Raw genomic sequence first — 25,143 nt, forward strand, 5'->3', positions numbered from 1 at the left:
ATGTGGATTCAGCAGTGCTTCACACAGAAGTGAAATGCCCAGAGTCTATGAGTCTTCATCCAAAGGTCAGCTCTGGGGAAGTACTTTTCTATTTCAATTAGCCTTCCAGATTCTTGATTTTTTTTTTTTTTTTTTCCTTTCAGTGTTTTGCATGTTTAAACTTTTTGAAAAGTTTATGTTTATTAATTAATACTAGAAGTAAATATTTTAGATTTTCATTGATTTTAACATTTGAGTGTTAACATTTAAATAATCCCTGTAGGGGGTTGAGCAAGAAGAGTTGCAAAATACAAAAGGGGGAAAATATTGCTTGATTCTGAAAGTCATACTTGAAGATATTCCTGACAAAGAGTTAACAAGCAGATTGCTTAGAGAGAAGATAAGCATTTTGGAAAGAAAGATTTAAAACAAAAAAACACAGGCTGAGCAAGGTATAGTTAAGATCTCTCGCATCTGAATGTTTTTTCACTCAAACTGTGCTGAAAAGCTTTTCTGAAATGAAGATACATCTTGTCATTCCATTTTTAGTGCAGCTCTGATTTCATTGGAGTCAGTGATGAAAACAAATATGGAATATTATCTGCTATGCAAATATCAGTACTATTTGAAAATACTGGTGCTGTTTCTATTGGATCATGAGGTGGCTGTAGGTATAAGTTATGTAGTAGTAATGGAAAATTTTGTTCAAGGGAAGGGTAGAAAAGACTGGTTTTGGTGGTTGGGATGGCAAATTTCATTCAGACATTGCAATAAAAGTTAAAATTTACTTATCTAAAGGTTGCCTATGAAGCACATGTTCAGTGAAGCTTTTAATCCCATGTAAATAGTCATGTTAGAAAGTGTGGGCATTAATTGCTTAGTAGAAAGAAAAATGTCTTTGGCTTCTCCCCCCACCCCTTTCTTACCTTAATTTTTTTTTTCTTTTTTTTTTTTTTACAGTATGGGTGAATTTCTGACTGCTGAAATCAAAATGTTTTTTTCATCAACTTCAGGACTTGGTGTCCTATATTTCAACATTACATTAAGTCAAATTTTCAGTAGTGATAAGAGGATTGGGTTTGCTAGTTTATTTCACTACTTATCCCATGATACTTTTTTAAAAGGTTGGTTCTTAATTTCTGAAGCATGAGGTCCTTTATAGTATCTTATGTTGGTGATCTGAAAATACAAGTCTCTACATACTGTGTTCATTTACTCACACTTGGCATGTTACTTGCATGTGGGCAAGTGTCTTCTTTTTACCCATTGTTCTTGTGCAGTATTTACTTTTTAAACAAGCTAATCAATTCTTAGAGTAAACCCACAAACAAACATGTCACCTCCTGGAATGTGCTTGCATCCTTGGCACTTCTTGCTCTTCTGACAGGCACTAATTCAACTGAATAATGTGGTGTGATCTTGACAAACTTGCAATTTTGTTTCTATGGTGAATGGTTTCTTGAAAGTAGCCTATAGGCTTGAAAAGCTGGTGTATACTTTACCTCTGCTGGTATATACTCCTTCTCTACCTTTTTGCTACAGAAACCTAAAAACGTCAAACCTAATCTCATGTTATTCAAAATAACAGAGAAAAGATTCCTTGTCTGAACAAGGGCTTCAGTCTTGGGGGAAAAACACATTGCTTCTGGTGTCTGGTAACTCATGGCTACAGTGATCATGATCTTGGAGAACACTGAGATTTTCGTGGTCTGTGATGGTAAAGACTGTCAAGTAGATAATAGTGCCTTATTATCTACCTCTTGTGGTATTAATATACTTGCCACCTAGCCTTTGCTTGGGAAGAGACTGCCTCATATCAGCTGTGAGATATCAGGAACATGTAACGAGAGCATCACATGCCTGTGATTTCCCAGTGTTAAGTGAAAGAAAGTGACAGAAGGGCAGTCTGAGCAATTAGTGAAGTTTAAGGAAGACACTGGAAAGCACAATAAGTGCTTCTCATGGCCATTTATATCCACTTAGTATCTCATGATGAATATGAATTTTATTGGTGAGTATATCAGGTGTTGGCAGTGAGATGTCTGCAGGGTGGCCTCTGTGAGGAGAGGCCAGGGCTACCCCATGCTGGACACAGCTGGCTCCACAGACCTACTGCAGGCACAGCTGAGCCCCTCAGCCAGGACGGTGGCACCTCTGGGAGAACATACTTAAGAAAGGGAAAAAAAACCCACCACGCAGGTAGAGGAGGAGGAAATAAAAATAGTGAGAAACAGCAGAGGGAACACAAAGGTTGAAGAAGAAAGAGAAGGAGGAGGAGGAGGAGGAAGAAGAGGAGGTGCTCCAGGCACTGGAGCAGAGATTCCCCTGCAGCCTTTAGAGGAGACCACAGTGGAGCAGGTATTTGCCTGCCAGTATGTGCCACACTGGAGCTGCCTATTTCCTAAAAGAACTGACGCCTGGGGAGAGCCCAAACTGGAGCCCATGGGAAGGACCAATACTGGAGCAGGGGAAAAGTGTGAAGGAGCAGCAGAGAAGAACTGTTATGGATTGACCTGACTGCACTCTCCCATTCCCCATCCCCCTGGACTGCTGGGTGGTGGGGAGGAGGTAGAGCAGTCAGGAACTGAAGGAGTGAAGCAGAGCCTGGGAAAAAGAGGGGGATGGAGGGAAGGTGTTGCTTTAACTTGTCTTTTTTTCTCACTATCCAAACCTAATTTAATTGGCAGTAAATTAATTTTCCCCGAGTTGAGTCTGTTTTGCCAGTGCTGATAATTGGTAACAGATCTCCCTGTCTTCATTTTGACCCGCTGGCTCTTTCATCTCATTTTCTCCCCCTGTCCTGTTGAGGGGGAGTGAGAGCAGCTGGGTGGGCATCTGGCAGTCAGCCAAGGTCAACCCACCACAGGTAGTTCTTTAAAGCTAATTATTTTAGGTACCAAAAGATAATTTTTTTAATAGATAAGCATTTGGAATATGAGGCAGTTCTTGTACAGCTTATAGAAAACCTACTAAGCTCACAGGCTCTACTGGTAAGTATGTCTAGATGCAAGTGGTTATATTTAATGGTACCCTTCTCAGCAGGTATTATACCTATGGATGTTTACATGGATAGATGAGGTCAGAGTTCCCTGACCCTGAACACTCAAACTGTTGTGTAGGAAACCTTCCTGGTATCTACTAATTTTCTCTGGTGTTATGGCCCTTTCCATGTTCATATAGGTCCAAAGGTGGACAGTTTTAGTTGGGATGAGTAGAGGCTTACAGCTATCTGTCAGCATCCCAGGATCTTTGCCAGGAGGAATAACAGTTTTAAAGGAGGTTTCTTTCTCTTGGCCAGAAGGCACTTAGGGTTGATTGTTTCTTCCTGATCAGTCTTAGAATCCACTTGAGTTTATTTTTATGTGCTTTCTTACTGTGGTCTACCTATATGTCTTTTCTCTTCATTGGTTCTCAATTACTTAATTCTTTTATTCTCTTTATTTCTAAAGTTTAGCTTTCACTTGAACAAGGCACTTCTGTAGTAGCTATGAGAGATGTGTGTATTTTTCTGTTGCTTTAGATACAGAGGAACAACTTCTATACAGTTATCTTCTTCCTCTTTGAGGTTATACTTGCAGCTTGCCTTTTATGGAAAAAATGGTATCTAGAAAGTCACATCTGTGAGTGATTCTTATTATTGAGAGGTTTTTCCCTTTGCCAGGATTTCAGAATTGGAAGTCTTAGGAAATATTCTGGCCATAGATGCATTCTTACTGCAAGCAGACAGCTTGCACTTCCTTTCATTATCCACAATACACCAGCAGGTAGAAAAAAAGAGGGATTCTGTGCTTTGCATGGCCTCTGAAGGGTCAGGTAAGCTATTCAAGTCAAGTATGGAAGTACTTATGTAGTCTGACAACATTAATTCCACTCAGGAACTTTGTACAGTAGTGAAGGTTTCTGTAAGTTCTTCTGTTTATGCTCATATCCAGAAAACATGGCTTGCACTTTATTGCATTTTTGTTGTTTTTTTGCATGTTGGAAGAACTGTATGTTCAGATTCTTAGGCTTTTCTAACGTTTCTTACTACTGAGCAACTGCTGTAAAAGGGAGAGTTGCGAGCTAGAATTAAGAGCTTGAGCTGCAGAAAATATGTACTAGTTTGGTTGGATAACTTTTCTTGGCATGATTATAAAATGTCTACTGTATGCTCTTTTTTAATAGGCCATCTCCTAAAGTGATTGAGCAATTTGTTATGGTTGGCTGAATTCAATGAACTCTGTGAGAGTCAAGGAAATTCTATTTTGTTTATATGCTTCCACCACCCCCTCTTGTAAGTTGCCCACCCTGTTGTCTTCCTCCATTTGGCCCTTTTTTCTTTTAGATGAACGATTGGGACATTAGCAGGATAAGAATTAAGTATTTGAGCTTTAGTTTAGCTTGAAATTGGGGACAAAAGCAGTATTTGACCCTCAGATTCAAAGCTGTAACTAGCACTGCTTTTAAGTATCTATTTTTTGCAGAGCCTGTATCTTACTCAGTTGCTGTTGGGTATGATATTCCTCAGGGTACCTTGGTTTGTATCTAGACATGCATCTTCAATATGAGTGTCATGGACAGATTGTGTAATGCATCACAATTGCTAATTAAATATTAGTATGTGCAAGCCATTTTTTAGTTTCCATCTGGTACCAGCACGTGGAAACTTGTCAGCATTGTTAAGGACAGCTCTCTAAAGTGCAGATTTTTCAATCCCAAGTGTTCAAAATGATCCCAGGTCACAAAGGACTATTCAGGAGGAAGGTTGGTTGTTTTGCTTTTTCCCCTCTTTGCTTAATTAGATTATTTTTTAAGCATGGACATGCAAAAGACATCAGTAAAGTTCCTATCTTCAAACTTATCATGGCAAATGTGAGGGTTTTCTTTTTGTCTTTTTATGTTTGAAATTATTTGACCTGTCTTAAATACCCATAAATACCACAAAGTGTAAAATGCAAACTGAACATACTAAAGGATTTTCCCATTATAAAAGACTCCCTTATTAATGCTTTTCACTCCTCCAGCTGATCATGCATCATTTTCAGGTTTCAGACTGTTTGCTTACCGTAAAGGAGCTGCTCTTCAGGTCTTGATCTCTTTGCTTTCAAAACAGTGTTGATAACAATTTGAGTCTGAGCTGTACTTTTTCCGTGGTTTTAAAGAATAGAGACTTCAAATGCATCTGGGAGAGTCACACTCACTAAGCCTTGCTGAATCATATTCTTGGATATCCTGGCTACTATGCATGTATGTGGATACACATATGGATATGGAAAATCACCCCTTTACACCACCTCATGCATTTGTTTTTGAGAAGCCCATTCCTATGCCTACCACAGTCTGCTCTGTTTAAGAAAAAGTCATCTTTAAGACTTAGGATCTTGCAAACAATATGAAATTGATGCTCTCTTCCCCTTCTTCCTTTAAAAGACTGCAGGTGGACTTGTCTCTTCAAGGGCCTTAACTTAAACCTTGTTCCTATTTTCTCTGGGTCTGGGAAACACCCTTCCTCTACCTCAATTCTGGACTGATACACAGCTCTCCATAGACACAGCTGCTGCTGAGCATCCTAAGATGGACAAGAAAAAGAAAAGAATGTGAGGAAAAACATTTCATTAAAATGTCTTCTGTACTATTGTACAGGACAGTTTCTCAGGGGCTACTTGAAGGTACCTCAAAAAGGAAATGCCCCCAGTTTATGGCATCTGTAATGTGATTTTTAAAATGTGGAACCTTGTCTTAAAGAGTTCTGAAATCAACTTATTTTGTAATGAATTGCAATATGGAATATTTGCATATATGTTTCTTCTGTTGAGCTGATTAAATTTGTAATAGACTTCATATAAAGAGGGTCTATTTTTCCCTGACTGGTGGCATATTGTAGATTAGAGACCTTTTTTCCCCCTTGAATGAAATAGACTAAGATGAAGAACAATTAAGATAATTTTTTTTCCCTTTTAAGTACATGGTGCTCATATGTGGAGAACATCTGGCAAACATATAGCAATATTTGAGATATCTACCTCCCTGTGTTAATGCCGGAGGTATGTCCTGAATTTTGCAAGCAGTAACATTGGGTTTTGTCATCTTAGGTAGCTACCAAAACTTCCCAGGTGACCACTGGGAATAATGTTGTGGTAATAATATCAGTGGTCCATTATAAAGAAACAGTAAAGTATTCCTGCTGGAAACAAGTCTAAAAAAAGCACGTTTGAGACAATTATTTCAGGAAGCCCTAAGTAGGCTATGCAGTTGCATAGCAACAGAGCCAGGCAGTCCTTAGATTCTAAAGTAGTCAGTGTACACATGGGAACAGAATGCAAAAATTATGAAAACCTTGAAAAATATAAGGCTGAGACTAAGAGAAACTGAAGTGAAATGATATGCAATATAAAATGTGAATTTATTGTGTGAGGTATAATAAATTGAACTGCTTTTAAGCTACAAAAACTGAAATGCTGTCAGCCAAACTGTGCTTTTTTTGTAGCTTCTAGATAGTAATTAAAAGAAAGGCAGAATGTCTGGTGGCTGGGAAAACTAATTCAAATGTAAAGTAGATGTTAAATGCCTGCCATGGGAAAAAATTTGCATGGAAATGTTAACTTATTATTGACGAGCCAAAAAGTTGACCAAATATACCATGAATGAAATACTGATTAATGTATTGTAGCACAAAGAGGTTCAAATAATTGCATTATTAAAAAAGCTGCTTGTCTAATATTCACGAGTCTCTAGGTTGGCCCAGTGGTATTTATCTTTGCAAATACTGAAAAGTATGGTGTGATTGGATGTATTCTTGGCAAACTCCAAGCTTGCATGTGAAATGTGAGACCTTAACAGAAGCATATTGTACTATCGCAGCTTTGTCTTTGCAAGAAGTAATTGCATTTATTAAAAGCAAATGTAGGAACCAATATTTAATATTTAGTGATGTACAGTTGTGGATGATCTTGCTATCAGAAAAGGAAAATCTCTTTCTTCCAGTACTGTTTTTGCCACTGTCCAAGAAGAAACAGTAATAAGCTCAAGCTCTTCAGTTCTGGATGCTGCAACACATACTTTCATGATGAGTCATGACTGCATGATTTTAAAAGGTAGTCACATGCAGACAGTTGAGCTATTCCACCAGAAACTGCTGAAAAGATACGTAATACAACAAATGTTGCATCTGTCTAGTACCTTACAATGTCTTAAAGATTTGAGGAAGGTGTTTTATGGGGACAGTTGTTTTTTAAAATATAGAATGGTTTGGGTTGGAAGAGACCATAATGACCTTACCTCCAACCCCCCTGCCATGAGCAGGTACACCTTCCACTAGACCAGGTTGCTCAAAGCCCCGTCCAACCTGGCCTTGAACACTTCCAGGAAGGGGACATCCACACTCACCACCCTCACAGGAAAGAATTTTTTCTTTATATCTAATCTAAATCTACTCTCTTTCATTTTCAAGCCATCACCCCTTCTATCACTATCACTACACTACTTGATAGAGTCCCTCCCCACCTCTCCTGTAGGCCCCCTTTAAAGTACTGAAGGCTTCTCTTCTCCAGGCCGAACAACCCCAACTCTCCCAGCCTGTCCTCATAAGGGAGGTGCTCCAGCCCCCTGATCATCTTTGTGGCCTCATCTGGACTTGCTTGAGCAGATCCATGTCCTTCTTATGTTGGGGGCCTCAGAGCTGGACACAGTACTGCAGGTGGGGCCTCACAAGAGTGGAATAGAGGGGGGAGAACCACCTCCCTTGACCTGTTGGCCACACTTCACTTGATGCAGCCCAGGATACGGTTGGCTTTCTGGGCTGCGGGTGCACATTGCTGGGTCATAGTCAGTCTTCCATCAACCAACACCCCCAAGTCCTTCTCCACAGGACTGCTCTGAATCCATTCTCCACCCAGCCTGTGTTTGTGCTTGGGATTGCCTCAACCCATGTGCAGAACCTTGTTGAACTTCAGGAGGTTGGCATGGTCCCACTTCTCAAGCCTGTCAAGGTCCCTCTGGATGGCCCATCCCTTCCCTCCAGCATGTCAACCGCACCACACAGCTTGGTGTCGTCAGCGAACTTGCTGAGGGTGCACTCAATCCCACTGTCCATGTCACCAACAAAGATGTTAAACAGTGCCAGTCCCAATACCAACCCCTGAGGAACGCCACTCATCACCACTCTCCACTTGGACATCGAGCTGTTTCACCACAACTATTTAAGTGCGACCATCCAGCCAACCCTTTCCACTGAGTGGTCCATCCATCAAATCCACGTCTCTCCAATTTAGAGATAAGGATGTCATATGGAACAGTGTCAGATGCTTTGCACAAGTCCAGGTACATGACATCAGTTGCTCTTACCTTATCCACCAATGCCATAACCCCGTTGTAGAAGGCCACCAAATTTGTCAGGCACGATTTGCCCTTAGTGAAGCCATGTTAGCTGTCACCAATCACCTCCTTATTTTCCATGTTCCCTAGCATAGTTTCCAGAAGGATTCACTCCATGATCTTGCCAGGCACAGAGGTGAGACTGACTGGTCTGTAGTTCCCTGGGTCTTCTTTTTTTTTCTTTTTTAAAAATGGGGGTTATGTTTCCCCTTTTCCAGTCTGCGGGAACTTCACCAGACTACTAAGGAAGAGTTTAAGGCTGGCTAAACTGTGGAGCATTTAGGTATCTTGAATACTTGATAGCTAGACTATACTTTGTACTGAAACACTGAAGAAACCTAGCAAACAGGTCTGGAAGAAACCTTATGAAAATGCTGGTGCATCCTCCTGTCCACACAGGATAATGTATAGCCTAAGTTTAAATTCTGTCATGATACTATTATCTAGACATTTTCTTTTTGCTGTTCTAACTGCTTGCTTTCCCTTTGAAATGCTTTTGTTACCTACAAACTGCTGTTGTAGATGCTGCAAACATATCAATTAAATTGTCAGAATGCAGAAAATCACAAAATGCAAAGTTTAGTTAACTTGAGAATGGGAGCAGTGTAATAGGAAGGATAACTCTATTAAGCCAAATCTCATGCAGTGAGATAAGAAGAAGGTCTTCTAAGAAAACTTAATGCATTGCAATTTCAAAGGAAAATGGGTATTGTAATGATACGAGTATTGCCTGGAAACAAGGTATGCACCATAATTGTGTTAGATCTTGGTTCAGCAGCAAGCAGTAGAAATACTCTTTGTTCGAGGGATGGAAAATTAAAATATTTAAGATGGAATCCTCCAGGAGGAGGAAAGTAATCTCTGTATTCTTAATAAATAGGCTCTACAATGTTAAAAGTAGTCTTTTTAGTGACTAGTAAAACCAAAAATGCCATACAAACAATTAGTATAAAGTATTGTTAAGCACCTGACCAGGGTATCTTTCCATTGTAAGATGTCTGAGGCTTTCCCCCTCACCCTAAAATGTCTCTTCGGTGAGCCAAACCCCTCATTCAAATCAGTGGCCCTGTGTGGAGTCCTCAAGTCCAGTTAGCCTACTGTGTGCCTCTTGGTAGAGCACCCGGAGGGATCCACCACAGTGGAGGCTATCTTTCTCGTTGTACAGGCTTAACTGGTTTCTTTAACTGAACTCTTGAGTTTTCTAAGGCAATTGCTGCTTCCTCCCCATCTCCTGCTTTTTTTTCTTCCTGGTCTTGTCCTCCAAACAGAGTACCCTTTTGGATGATATCTCCCTACCTGAAATGCGATTCTTCATGCCCATATTGTGGTTTTGTAATTCCATCATGTTCCCCCAACTCAGCACATGCATAGATAAGTCTCGGCAAGTGCTAGCTGATAACTTCTTCCTAACCATTACCTTTACTGACATTCTAAAACAATTAAGAGCAAGGCTCACATTAGTTCTTACCCTAGCATAACAAAACTATGTATTTTATAAGATTGGGCATATATTAATATGGAAGAAATGGTCTATATTTCTTGGCTTGTAACACAGTATACATAGTACTCCTGGATCGTGAATCGTCATGTTAGTTTCATGGTTCGCTGCTAGGAATTGCAACTACTATAATAAATTACTTAGGGATGATTATCTATTCAGCTCTATAGTTCAGCTGAGTATTTCAGCCCTTATAAATGAATGAAGGTTGCCTTGCACCATGGAGCTATTTCTTAAACACAGCTGATTCCCATTTAACTGCAAAAGTACACAACAAAGTACTGCATATTGCCTGTGTGCCACTTCTTTGATTATTTTTTTTTTTTTTTTTTTTAATGACAATGAGGCCTTTGTTTACTTTGACCTGGACAGCATTAGTACTAGTAAAGTAATATCTAGCAAGATGTATATCTGTGGGGGGAAAAAAAAAAAAAAGATATTGAGGGGATTAGGTCTTATGCAGATAAGCATTTTATGTATGCTGAGTTTAAAAATTCGGTGGACCAGAATACTTTTAGGCCATCTAAACTAGGATTAATGTCACCTAACTTAATGCATGTGTAATAAAGATCTCTGCTTATTCTAGATTTTTTTTTCTATTCAGCAGGAAGCGATAAGCACACTGAAGTTAGTTGCGTTCATTCTAAAACAAATGCTAAATATGGATCAGATGAATCACCTCATATAGGTACCTACCTACATATGTGTACACAGCCATTTAAAGTTAGTCCAGTGAATCTCATTCTTAGCCCCTTCAATAGCATTAAGCTTCTGCCAGAAATAGAAAACCTGTTTGATAGAAAACCCTTTATCCAAGTGGCTTCCACGTTATCACCTTTGTACCACTGTTTGTTTAGAAGGCTCATACTAGTCTGCAGGTAATTCACAGAACTATTTTGCTATCAGACCTTCAGTTAAAAGTTGGCTAAACCTGTATTTTTTTTTCAGTTGAAAGTTGTCTGTAAGGATTACAGTGGCTCACAGCAGTTTGGCCCAAAACATTTGTAGACTACTGATAGTGACTGTTTGGTGCTTTGTTCTTTTTTTCCCTATAAAGCCATACACATGGTGTTTTACCTATCAGTGAATAGAAGAGACGTGGCTGTTACAAAAATAGTCACTACAGTGCTTGTAACAAGTTTTCTAAAGAATAGACATCAGAGACTCAGCTATGTTTTCTAATGAGAATTGTGTTGATCAATACCTTTAAAGTACTGGCTGTGCAGCTGGCACTTGTTGACATAAGTGTCCGAGAGAACAAACTTGCTTATACCATGAATCCTGATTTAAGGGCAAGGTTAGGAAGATACAGAGGAGCTTCATGAACAAAGCCCACGTAATTTCCCCCACCCCCTCCACTAAACGTCCTGATTCTAAGTAGATGTCTACTCTATGCTTCTGCAGAAAGTATTTTCTTTTTTGAACACAGCACTTCCAAGCTGCCAGTCTATTGTGAATCCTCAGTACACTGGGCTTTTCCAGTAATCCAGCAGTTGAGGAAGAGCTCCTCTTTCCTGTTCAGGGGTGTATTTTGTGTCTTCGTACTGCTGCCTCCCTGGGGCCTACGTCAAGGACCTCACAGCTAAAGTCCCTGCTCTAGTGAGACCCAAGGGCTACTACCCTTTCCTGGTTTTTCAGGTAGGTAGTGACAACATTAGCAGGAGAAGTCCTAAAGCAATAAAGAGAGATTTCAGGTCCTTGGGGAAACTGATTAAGGGGTGGGGGGCACAAATTGTGTTCTCCTCCATCCCTTTAGTTGTGGGGATGGATGAAGAAGAATGCCGGAGAACTCAACAGATGAACTTGTGGCTCCAAGACTGGTGTTACTGTCAGGGGTTTGGACTTTTCAATCATGGGTTAGTATACAGGACACCAGACCTTTTGGCATCAGATGGGATGCACCTGTCCCAGAGGGGGAAGAGGATCTTGGGGCAGGAGTTAGCTGTGCTTGTTGACAGAGCTTTAAACTAGATTTGAAGGGGGAAGGGGGCAAAACATCAGCCCATCTGAAGAGCATGTATACCAATGCACACAGCATGGGTAACAAACAGGAGGAGCTTGAAGCCATGATGAAACAGGAAAATTATGATGTCGTGGCTATAACAGAAACATGGTGGGATGTCTCCCATGACTCAAATGTGCCAGTTGATGGCTACAAGCTCTTTAGGAGGGATAGGCAGGGAAGGAGAGGTGGTGGGGTGGCGCTGTATGTCAGGGACTGTTATGATTGCTTTGAGCACAAGTGTAGCGAAGACAGGGTAGAGTGTCTTTGCGTTAGAATCAGGGGGAAGGCCAACAGGGCAGATGTTGTAGTAGGAGTCTACTAGAGGCCACCTACCCAGGACAGAGAAGTGGATGAAATATTCTATAGGTATTTAGGAGAAATCTCACAATCGCTTGCCCTTGTTCTTGTGGGAGACTTCAACTTCCCAGACATCTGCTGGAAGTACAACACAGCAGAGCGGGACCAGTCCCGGAGATTCCTGGAATGTGTGGGAGATAACTTCCTGACGCAGCTGGTGAGTAAACCAACCAGAGAAGGTGCCCTGCTGGATCTCCTCTTTGTGAACAGAGAAGGACTGGTGGATGATGTGGCAGTTGGAGACCGACTAGGGCACAGCGATCATGAAATAATAGAGTTCTCTATTCTTAGAGAGGCCAGGAGAGGGCTAAGCAGAACTGACATCCTGGACTTGAAAAGGGCTGACTTTGTCTTGTTTAGGCACCTGCTTAAAAGGATCCCTTGGGAGACGATCCTGAAGGGTATGGGGGTCCAGGAAGGCTGGGCACTCTTTAAGAAGGAAGTCTTAATGGCACAGGATGCTCCTGTGCTGACTGGCGGTCCCCAGGTGCTGTAAGAGAAGCCGGCGACAGAGAAGACCACCCTGGCTAAACAGGGAGCTTTGGCTGGAACTCAGGGAGAAAAGGAGAGTTTACAGCCTTTGGAGGAAGGGGCTAGCCACTCACAGTGATTACAAAGAGGCTGTGAGGCTATGCAGGGCAGAAATCAGGAGGTCTAAAGCCCAGATGGAAATTAATCTGGCTTCAGCAATCAAGGACAACAAGAAATGTTTCTGTAAGTATGTCAGTAGCAAAAGAAAGACCAGGGAGAGTCTCCATCCCCTGCTAGACGCAGGAGGAAACATGGTAAGAAGTGATGAGGAGAAGGCTGAGGTGCTTAATGCCTTCTTTGCCTCAGTCTTTAATAACAAGACTAGTTGTATTGAGGGAATCCAGCCTCCTCAGCCAGAAGACAGAGACTGGGAGAACGACCCCCGCGCAATCCAGGAGGCAACAGTCAGTGACCTACTGCATCACATAGACACACACAAGTCTATGGGACCAGATGGGATGCATCTGAGGGTGCTGAAGGAGCTGGCTGGGGTGCTCGCTAAGCCGCTTTCCATAATTTACCAGCAGTCCTGACTGACCGGGGAGGTCCCAACAGATTGGAAATTGGCCAATGTGACGCCCATCTATAAGAAGGGTCGGAAGGATGATCCGGGAAATTACAGGCCTGTCAGCTTGACGTCGGTGCCCGGGAAGCTGATGGAGCAGCTCATCCTGAGTACCATCACACAACACATGCGGGACAACCAGATGATCAGGCCCAGTCAGCATGGGTTTATGAAAGGCAGGTCCTGCTTGACAAACCTGATCTCCTTCTACGACAGGACAACCTGTTGTGGCTGTGGATGTTGTCTACCTTGACTTTAGTAAGGCCTCTGACACCGTTTCCCACAGCATTCTCCTGACGAAACTGGCTGCTCGAGGCTTGGATGGGCACACGCTTTGCTGGCTAAAAAACTGGCTGGATGGCCGGGCCCAAGGAGTTGTGGTGAACGGAGTTAAATCCAGTTGGCGGCCAGTCACGAGTGGTTTCCCCCAGGGCTTGGTTTTGGGGCCACTCCTGTTTAACATCTTTATTGATGATCTAGATGAGGGGATCGAGTGCACCCTCAGTAAGTTTGCAGACGACACCAATTTAGGTGGGAGTGTTGATCTGCTTGAGGGTAGGGAGGCTCTGCAGAGAGACCTGGACAGGCTGGAGCGATGGGCTAAGGCCAACTGTAGGAGTTTCAATAAGGCCAAATGCTGGGTGCTGCACTTGGGCCGCAACAACCCCCAGCAGCACTACAGGCTTGGGGAGGAGTGGCTGGAGAGCTTCCAGTCAGAGAGGGACCTGGGGGTGTGGATTGACAGCCAGCTGAACATGAGCCAGCAGTGTGCCCAGGTGGCCAAGAAGGCCAATGGCATCCTGGCTTGTATCAGAAATAGCGTGGCCAGCAGGGACAGGGAAGTGATCCTGCCCCTGTACTCGGCACTGGTGAGACTGCACTTCGATTCCTGTGTTCAATTTTGGGCCCCTCACTACAAAAAGGACATGGAATTACTTGAGTGTGTCCAGAGAAGGGCAACGAAGCTGGTGAAGAGTCTGGAGCACATGTCGTACGAGGAACGGCTGAGGGAACTGGGGTTGTTTAGTCTGGAGAAGAGGAGGCTGAGGGGAGACCTCATCGCCCTCTACAACTACCTGAAAGGAGGTTGCAGAGAGCTGGGGATGAGTCTCTTTAACCAAGTAGCAAGTGATAGGACAAGAGGGAATGGCCTCAAGTTGTGCCAGGGAAGGTTTAGACTAGATATTAGGAAGTATTTCTTTACAGAACGGGTTGTTAGGCGTTGGAATGGGCTGCCCAGGGAGGTGGTGGAGTCCCCATCCCTGGAGGTGTTTAAGAGTAGAGTCGACATAGCGCTGAGGGATATGGTGTAGTTGGGAACTGTCAGTGCTAGGTTAACGGTTGGACTAGATGATCTTCAAGGTCCTTTCCAACCTAGATGATTCTGTGATTCAGTGGGCTTGCGTCTCATGCCATCTCTCTGTTTTGGAGAGAGTGCTGCTGGATCACCATATAGAGGCCCCAGTGGACAGACTTTCCCCAAAGACTGATACCATTCCTTTTGAACAAAACATTGTATTTGTTCAGTATTGTGTTAACCCTGCTCATTGGTTTGGAGCATCACACCGTTCTAAGCAAATAAACTGCAGTGCTGCATACCTGGCCTCATCCTCCCAGAGCCTTATGACATCAACCTTCCCACAACTCAGATGGATGTGGGAACACTCAGCAGGGCTGCCAGATGTGTGTCTCACGAAGAGCTTTTCAGTTCCCATCTTGCTTTGAGTCTCCTGCTCATCTTTACAGTTATAAGGCATTGCTATAGTAATGGATTTGGTTGTTCATAGAGGGTATCAGAGCATCCTGAAAACTGATGCCTTAACTCTTTCCTTCCTTTCAGAAGCCAAGAGGTCCATTCACCAACTGCAAGTAACAGAGTCACACAGCAATAGATGCCTCTTTTCTCAAACACATTTTGTTTGCCACAGTGTTCTCTTTTAGGTTGAGCAGTGACTAGTGATGGTAGACAGTAGCTCACCCTCTTCCATTCCCTACAGGTCTCTGTAGTTTTGCTTCATTGATCATGTTTTTTTATTTTCTGCTGTTACTTCACTGCCCAGTTTTATGGAATATTGGAAAATAAAACTGAAATAGTGAACTGAAATTAATTGGTAGATGAGAAACCATATCTTTATGGTCATGGGCATAATGAAATTTGCCTGAGCAAGGACATAGTAAGAATTTAACTATTTCGCTTTTAATTTTGTAGATCTCTTTAGGTTAAATATAACTTGGATAACGCAGAAGGAAAACCTATTAACTGTCTTAGTGAATCATCCCTTTGTATAGGTTATGAGCTGAAGAATATCCAACTTTATAGTGCTTTTTTTTATGTAGATTTAAAACAGCTATTTAACTTCTTTCTGGTTAAAAAAATAAATAGGTGATCATTTTCTTTGTTCTGTTTCATTGTTTAACCAGTTGAATTGCCCACTAATTTCCATTAAGATCTTACTAGTAGTAGCAGTGCTACATCTACTTTGTTAACAGTAAAAATGTTAACTGTCAAAAGGTAAGTGACCAGTTCTACATTACTATTTCATAGAGGTTGTAACTTCAGAAACATTAGACAGACAAAACTACATAAGGGATTTTCAAAGTGCAGATTAAAATATTGTCCAGCTCACTAGGTTGCATGGACATTTTTATTTCCTTTAATTGGCTTTCAAGAGTTAATGCAATTTTCTTGCTCATCCGTGTCTGTTTAAAAGCAAGACTGTTGTATAGCACAACAGATAATCTCTTGTGGAGGGAGTATACTTTTGTTAAATTGTTCCTCTGTTTCTGCTTTCAAAGTAGTAGACCACATATGAGGTGGGAATCTAGGTACATGTTGCTGTGGAATAGAGCTGTCTCCTCACTGGAAAGAGCCCTGTCTCTAAGCTAAGGCTAGATTTGGAACCAAAATTTATTTTAAAAGCATAATTATACACCTTCTCTAAAACAGACATGCTATTAAATGACAAGGTTTTTTGGTGGGGTTTTTTTTGTGTTTTTTTTTTTTTTGTTCCCTTATGGAAGCTGAATATAGATAATTATATTTAAATAATGTGCTGATCGTGATACATTTAGCAGCCAAAGCCTGGGAGAGTTTTATTTGAAAATCCCGTATTCAAAGCCATCGTTAAACACATATGGAGAAAGAGGGGGAGTAAACATTGAAGGATCGTACCTCTTAGTCTTACACTGCAGGTTTGCCAAGAAAATGGCAGCTTTCCTGTGCTAGCCAGCAACATATGTGAAACCCCATAGACAAGCCATGTGTCAAGTGCCTGTAATTATTCTGTCTTCCTTTTTTAAAATAATAATAAATACCAATTAGTGAAGGTATTTTAAATGTGTTTGGGCTTTTTAGGTAGCTAGTCCTTTAAACAGGCTAAATTCAACAATCCTAGGTACTTCTGGCCCATAAACTGTATAGACACTGATTTTTAATTCATGCTGGTATGCCACATGATTTCTGTACTTTCACTTCAAAATTCTTGAGAACAATGCCACTGTGTAACACTTGGTTTCATTGAATGATTATGAAATGCAGTCAAATTCTGATGTAATTTGTGAAGCCATCACTAACTTCTTAGGTTTTTTTAAGAGTTCTTTCAATAAAACCAAAGTATGTAGAAGCAAAATAGTTGTAGAAATTTGACAGTTACCTTCAGAAACTTGGGGGATAAGATTTGTTATACATAGCATACAAATGGAAAATTGAACACAGAACTTGAATTGTGGAAATCAAGGAGTATTCTGAGAACTTTCTGAAAACACAAATACTAATTCTTTCTGTACCTATTAAATTATGCCGTTGTTGTCGTCCTTGTTTTCCTCTCCTGCATTCTCTGGATACTAATTGTACTCCTTATGATGCTTATCTGTAAAACTTCTTCATTTGCATAGGTTATAGAAGTAGGCCTTTTGCAGGTGTAGCAGTATATGTTATCCAGAATATTCATTAATAATACAGAGATGTCTTGTTACATTGGCTAAAATCCAAGACAGCAACTATGGCTATCTACCTTCCTCATCCTCCATAATTCTTTAAGTGCTTTCAGCCAATTTTTCGGCACAAATTTCTTTGGGAGGAGGGAGTTGGGAGGGGAAAGAGGCAGAAGCCCAAGATACTCACATTTCTAGAAGTTTTATGAAACTAAGAAGCTGAGGAAAGGAAAGATGCCATATGAAAATCCCCCAGGCTGTATTGCAAACTCTAACTCATTATCAGGCAAAGTGACTCTACATGGGGCGAAAGACAAAGCACAGCTGGGGAGACTTCAGATGGGATAGTATCTTACCAGTTACCAAGGAATCCAGTCCTGCGACAGCAGGTTTCATTAGTCCTTATGCTCACAGAACTGCTTTTTTTAGTTTGCTGGCTCAGTTGGCAGAAGCAGTGAGGTTTGCAGCCTCCTTGTTTCAGTTCAATACCATGTAGCAGAGTGCTGTTTCTGCAACTTTAACCAAAAAAAAAAAAAAAAACCAAAACAAAACCCCAACTAGGGGGACTGTGACCACAATCTTTAACACAAAAATATCTGTTAATGCACTTAGTTAGGAAATTCAAATTATTCACAATTTGAATAATTATATCAATTAATTTCACAGAATTATTATCAAATTCCACTCCTTGCACAGAGACTGAAGGAAAAAAAGGTTTTTTGGAGTGAATGGTAATTCCTTAATGACTGGTTCAGTGAATAAATACAGACTGCTGGGCACTGAGCCATTCATTGGAAGGGGAGCTGGTGGGTGATGTCAGTGGAGTTCCATATTTATGCAGTAATGTCTCAAGATAATGCCAATACAAAACAGAATGGTGTTTGATATTTAAGAGAAGATGCAGACAGGAAAACTTGGAATTGTTAATAAATGTATGTTTGGTAACATTCTTTTTTGATCAGAATGTTGTTAGTAATGCCATATTGAGCTTATAGAAAATTAGCATTTAAAATAAAGTTCTCCACAAGCACATTTTCCTATGGCTTTATAGCTTGTTTCATAGCTAAAATTAAATAAGCTTGAGATTTCCCCTGGTGCTCTCCACATTTTATGGAATGTTTCAAGAACAATATAATCTTACAGAAGAGTATTCTGTGGAGTGCAGTTTGTACAGTCCAGGGAGTTGTTCAGAGGGCAACATTGCTCATTTTGCCAGCCTTACAGCCCTATAGCTTGTTCCACCTCAGTCACAGTCTTCTCTGCTTATTCTGTTTCTGATGCACTGATATGCAGCTTCCAAAGTAGCAACAGAATATTCTCTGTGATGTTTTTGTCTATGCTAAAATGAAATTAATATCTTCGTAGGAGTGATAGCTACGGTGACTTTGGACTGGTGCTACACTAATGACAAAATCCAAGCCCGTACATTGATTACTGTCAGGTTTTGCAGTTCCTTTTTTTCAGGCCAGTTGCAATAACAGGCATGAACAAATATAACTCGTGTAAGTTTCATTTAAAATCTTTTATCTTATGGTCTTGCTGGATGAAACTCTTCAGTGAACAGGTCAGATAAGTCTGAAAACTCGTGCTGTTTTCTTACCTTATCACAACTGTCCTTACTGTTTCACCTTTGCAAGTTACATGCTTCATTACTACATGGTTGATTTATTTGACATTGCGATGTCTGCACCTTGGGCAAAGAACAAATGGTAGACTTCTCATTTACTTCAGTATTCTTGCAGTGTTTTAAGAAGAGGATGCTTCCTGGGAAGAAACGCACATGCTCTTATGAAAGCATTTGTTATTGAGAGGCACTACACTATTTTATGTGTGTCAGGCAGGCTTTCAGTCAGTGCTGACCTCTTTCCATTCTTTAGGTGTTTGTTGTTAGGTTTTGTGGGTTGTTTTGGGGGGTTGGGGTTTTTTTTAAAGCAGTTTCCTGTTTCATAGTGGTTGTTCATAGGAGTAAAATTATCCTGTCAGCCATTCAGCATTTGGCATGGGACACCAAAGCTTGATAGCAGTGAACTTCTTTTTAAGTCAGTCTGTCTTGCAATGATACTTGATATAGTTATATTTAGACTAAATAAAATACGGTGTAGAACCCTTTTCTTGGCTTCTCAGACATATCATATGTACACCCTCATAGAGCTGACTGAAGGTGGGGAGGTGAGGACTGGAATGAAGATGAAGAATGGACAGGATTTGTGAAGTTATTCAGAGTTGAGGGTGGAGAAGGGTTGGCAGTTGTCTTTTAAAATATCTGTTTTTAAAATAAGTGTTTATAAAAAATGAGGTTTTTTTCTTTTTGTTTAAAGAGAGAAAGCTGACTCTCTTGCTGCAGTTAGTGCTTGTGATGACTTCAGGGGCTTCTTCAGTGTCCGGCAACTGTGGAAGATTTCTCACTGTATGCAACTTGCGCAGTGTTGCAGTTATGGCCATGTCCTCTCTCTGCATCATGCAAAACCACAGAAATACTGCTTAGAAATTAAAGAAGCATACAACTGTGGGGGTGCTGGTTTTGTTTAGTGTTTCCCTAGTGCTTCTTTTCTTTGGAGTTACTGCTGTAGCAGAAAGCTTTCCTGATTGCCCTACTACATTCAAACATAAAATGTGAGGGAAGCTACATCTGAAGCATGGTATGCTAACTTTTTGCAGGAAACCTTAGATGAGTACAAACGGAACTACAGTAAAAGCAGTGTGATCATCAAGCGAAAGTACCTCCTCCTCCTGCCCGCCCCCCACCCAGTCTCTGGTTACAATTCTATAAATTAAGAAAAAGAAAAAAAATTGCAACAGGTTAGAGATACAGCAGATACTCTAGCAGGGATGCAAATCTTTTACCGAGGTTGAAATAGGAGTTTTGTTATATCTTTGGCAGGTCTTGCATTAATGCACATCATCACATTATTCCATAATAACATGAGAAATAATTATTTTCTAATGAAGTTCTGAGTTTATATCTAGCTTACAGAGCGGTGCTTTCTAACCTCTGCATTATCGTTTAGCTATTCTGTTTGCTCTGTTAGCATGTCCCACTGTTTCAGTGACATTATGGTAATGCATTTGCTTTGGTGCAACTACCACACCAAAATAAATTAGTTGAGTCTGAAGAGGTCTATACACAATGCCAAAACTAATCATACTAACAGAAAGGAAAATACACAAAACATAGCTGTGCCTGTGTATAAGCACAGTGTTCTGCATGCAAAAAGCATTATCGATTTGTACTTTCTTATTCCTTACACTTTTTTTGTGCAGAAAAGAACTTTGTTCCACCCCCTACCTACCTCCTACTTCCCAGCTAATATTAAAAGCAGAGACAGCTCTATAAAGAAATTATGTTGCTGAGGTCATTGCTTTTATAAAGTACTCACTAGCACTTTATGAAGTATGAGAAATGAAGTTGTTTAAAATACTGTTGAATACAGATTGCATAAAATCCACACACTTCTGCTTTCTGCTTAGTTTCTTCTCTAATTTCTCCAAATTTTGAGACTGAGGCATCTTCTTTTGCTACTTACTGCTTAATAAACAATCTACGCCACGATGAGAACCCTCTAAGTTCTTTTATTCCTGTTCCATAACATTATTTGTTTGGTGGTCTAAGTGTTGTTTGGTTTTTTGTTTGTTTTTTTTTTTCCCTCCCATCCAGGTACTGCTATGTGGATATTTGTTAGCAATGACTGATGTGGAATCTACATATGCAGACTTTATTGCTTCAGGAAGAACAGGTAGAAGAAATGCGTTACATGACATACTTGTGTCCTCTCCGGGTGGGAACTCTAGTGAACTAGCCCTAAAGTTATCAGAGCTTGATATAAATAAAGCAGGTGAGTACATTTTGGTCTTTTATTATATTTATTTAAAACTAAAATGAAAAGAGTGGTACACAAACCATGGTTTATGTGCAAAGATTATCCCCTTGTCCCTCAGCAACAAAAATATTTTTTTCTGATCAGCAGGAATTGCCTGCAATAAGAAGCCCAGATTTCATAAATGGGAAAGGTGGTTATTTACAAATGCAACATACTACTGAAAAAAGAAAAGTCATTCTGCAGTGAGTGCCTGGTGGCAGGGTCCATATCAGGACAAATTTTATGGAAAATCAAGTATAAGGAAGGAATTAAGGAAGTCTTTACTAAGACCCAACTCTTCATAGTATCCTTTAATGGATGCTCTCTGGTTTGAAGCTTGTAGGAGAAGCCATGTGTCTGCTTGAAAAGGTTATTGTGGAGATGAATCTTGTTTTGAGCTGCCAGAGGACAGTGCAATAGCAATGCATTGTTTGTTTTAGTTGGATCTTTGTTTCTGGGTAAATTGTCTCTCCCCTTTCTGCTGATACTTTGACCTTCTTTTAAGGTGATTACCGCTAATGCAATCCTAAATCTTACTTCACCTCTAATATTACCAAAATTTTTAGTTGGTTGTGCACCTTCAGCAGAGAGGAAGGAGGGACAGTGTATATAAAAATAGTAATATGGCTGTGTAATTATTTTCATGTTATGTGGGAGGGGGTTAATGAATGGATCTTACAGATATTTTAAAACCCTTTTCAGATCTTAGGAAAGAGGTTTTATGCTTATTTTAATAATAGCAGAAGAAAACGTGTAGCAAAGAACAAACTGTTGACAAGCAGCTGCCCTGTCTGTGCACATATTTTTCTCAGAGACAGCGGCTAGAGTTCTGAGAGGCATTCTCGTCACTGGACAATCAGATGTGGGCAGTGTGACCTTTGGGTGGTTGCAGTGCTGTTTGGATGGGGGATTCTTTTTTTGGCTTTCAGACTAATATACATTCTAAGTCATTCCTCTGCAGTTGCCAGTTTGGGGCCTATAGTTTCTAGATGCATGCAATCCCAGCTGGGCAGGGCCTTTAATTTTTTTTCTATTTAAAAAGAAAAGCTTTATTAGTATGTGTGTAGGTGTGTCTATTTATTTTAATGTGGGGATACATGTAAAATGTTGGAAAAATATAAAGTAAGTGGCATTTGAAAACCGTAATGCCAGCCTTCCTTCTTGCTTTAATTTTCTTTAGTCTCAAATTTACACTTACCAGAATTGTCTTTGATCTTGTCCACTTAGAAGATATAAACAATCCCTGTTTTTAAGTTAAGCTGTTGGAGTGATTGTAAGCCAGAATTGTGTTCATTTGTGAGCTATAAAAAGGATGTGACTTTGTGCCTGTAATGTACGTCTATATGCATTTTGTACATGCAGTTAGCTCTGTAGTGATGAGAATGTTTTAAATAACTGTTAGCCTAATTTTTAATACATAATCAAGGAGCCTATTTAGTTTTTCTTGGAGACCTCTTTTGCCGTTTGGGAAACTTAATCATTGCAGAAAAGTGGACAGAGTTGCTCATAAAATTAGGTGGTAGATACACAAAGATGCCTGCATACTTCTTCGGGAAGTTACGCAGTTTGAATGAGATACAATGAAAATATGTTTAAAGACTGTATTATTAGTACACCTAGGTGTCAGATAAAAGCCTCCAAACCACAAATATTGGAAAATGCATTGTATTATCATTCATATGAGTATTAGTGTATTATCCTATCTTTCCAAACCAAAGAGAGGCTAAAAAATACTTTGCATCCCAAATTCCAGTTCAGAATATACTAGTGCTTGTGGGATGCATATATTCATCGCACGTGACAGGATTATGAGGAAAACATGTTTGAGGTTAAATCTTACTTCTTTCAAGGTGCATGTCAAACAATTTATGCTAAGTACTACGTAATTATACAGAGATATCAAGTTTCAATTCTTTTTTTTCTTTTATTCATATTAGAACTATATGCATTTTCTTGCAAAAGCTCAAGTACGTTTGCTTTCAACTGCATGGAGTAATGGCAGAGTAGGGTAATGTGGGTTAAAAAAAAAAAAATTATTGTAAAACATATGTAAATTAAGCTACCCAAGCATATTTAGTACATTCCCTTTGAAAAGCCTGCATATACATTTCCTGTAAAGAACAGGAACAACTTGAAATAGCACTAGGCAGTGAGGCCTTGTTCAAAGGCCACATTTTTTCTGTCATGTACTATTTGATGCCTGAAGTGAGTGCTGGTTAATCCCTTCATTGATGAGCCAACAACAGATAATCAAGGGTTTACTGAATAATTATATATAATACATATAATTAGTGTATAATACTCTCCTTTCCAAGCAACTGTTCCAGTGTTCTTTGTCGATAATAAGCAAACAACCTGCTGTAGTATCTGTGGAATGGACATATTTACCAAACTTCAATATATAGGTTCCAAGTACTCTGTGGCAATGCATTTTATCTAAATTTAGTAAAAGCAACACTGTGTACATGTGGTAAGTAGAAAACTGCAACAGACATAGTACAACAGAAGGCAAAAGAGAGATTTTAGGGAAATCAGCAGGTAGCTCACCTGCTGAACTCTCTCTCAAGGTAGCCAATGCAATTCTAAGAAACTTTATATTCAGATCATCTTACACGTGATCGTAGCTAAAGTAGTAGGGAAAAAGTACAATGGAGAATGAGGACCAGTCTCTGCAAGTCCAATCTCTAAAACAAACTGCTGGTTTTCTAGGTGTCTGCAGATATGCTACAGAACACAGTTTGGCTGCGGAAGTGGAAAGGAGACTTCCTTGTAAAAGTTGTACTGGGGATAGTAGAGGCTTTGAAGTCATACAAAACTGGAATGAAGGACTGATTGTAGAAATTTGTGATTAAAAGTGATTTTAGTTCATGGTAGAAATGTTTTAGGTGTAAGCATTGGGAACATGTTACAGGAAGAAAAATGAGTTAAAAGCTGCACAATAGCAGAACTAGTAACTGTTGCGAGCTTACCAACTCACACAACTGTATTATGGCTTACAGTATCACATTATTTGGTTTGGGGTTTTTTAATACTGCCTGTTGGTTTTGAAATGCTGTGTAAGAATTGCAACTCTTAAGAACTTAGAGCCATCATGTTCTGAAGGAAGAATAGTTCATGAGTGTGCTTAGACAGTTTTGGGATTCTCAGAATCTAGAAGCGAAATTATTTCCATAAGCATATTTTAAGGCCTTTGGGAGGACAGCTCTGCCAGCAGAAAGACTAAGTCTGTAGTAGCAAGACAGTGTATCATAGATTAAATTAATTTCCACTAGTGAGTTTTCTCAGTTAGTTGAGAAAATCTTTTACGAAGTATATTAGAAACTTAGTGCTGTTCCCCCGAGTCTTTGTGCACTATGTTTAACATTTAGGTAGTGAAATGTTTGGGCTTTGTGTCCAGGAAGATTTTTCTCTTAAACACAAATACCTTGCAAGTTTTTTTCTCTTCAGTTTTGTCTTTTTACTGTTGTTGTTGTTCGGGGGTTTTGTTTTTTTAAATAAGATTTCTTTCAGGAAAGCTTGACTTGCCCAGATAGTCTGAGGGATACTAAAGACATCCTACTTGTCAGAATAAATGGAGTACAGAGCAGGCATAAAGGAATAAAAAAATCAGATTCCACTCATCTGGACTTTTGCAGTATCAGAACAAATGTAGTAGGCTTTGTAGAATGTGTTTGGACAACTTAGGCAAAAGAGATTTCTGTCCAATAGGAAATAATTGCATGTAGATCCTTTCTGATAGAATCCTTTGGAATGTGGGAGATAAAACTGAGAAATAAAGAGTTTTCTGAAAAAGTGCCTTGCAAAAGAATTTTTTATTTATTACTCAACCCATAATTAACTGACAAAAACCTCACTGTTTAATAGGTTAATCAACCTTCCATACAACTTTTCATCAGGTTAAATTTGATAATTACCAATACCCTCTGAGGCATTTTGCCACCTAAATACTTAGTGCATGCACAAAACACAGCTATCACATCTGAGCTTTTTGCAGTGTCCTTTGCAATGCAGAGAACTTTTTTTTTTTTCAATCAGCAATGTGCCCTCTCTTCTATATAGAAAAGAG

The 25,143-nt window shown here is 40.0% G+C and overlaps 1 protein-coding gene across 2 annotated transcripts in view; it reads left to right on the forward strand.

Moving 5' to 3' along the window:
• PKIA (cAMP-dependent protein kinase inhibitor alpha) overlaps positions 1 to 25,143 on the forward strand; it is a 48,414-nt gene that overhangs the window by 19,769 nt on the left and 3,502 nt on the right. For both annotated transcript variants that reach the window (XM_074883260.1, XM_074883250.1), the window contains exon 2: positions 20,876 to 21,053. In XM_074883260.1, coding sequence (XP_074739361.1) covers positions 20,903 to 21,053 — 151 coding nt within the window. In that variant the 5' untranslated portion in view covers positions 20,876 to 20,902. The remainder of the gene's footprint in view (positions 1 to 20,875; positions 21,054 to 25,143) is intronic.

The sequence above is a fragment of the Strix uralensis genome, chromosome 1 (assembly GCF_047716275.1).
Source record: "Strix uralensis isolate ZFMK-TIS-50842 chromosome 1, bStrUra1, whole genome shotgun sequence".
Lineage (NCBI taxonomy): Eukaryota > Metazoa > Chordata > Aves > Strigiformes > Strigidae > Strix > Strix uralensis.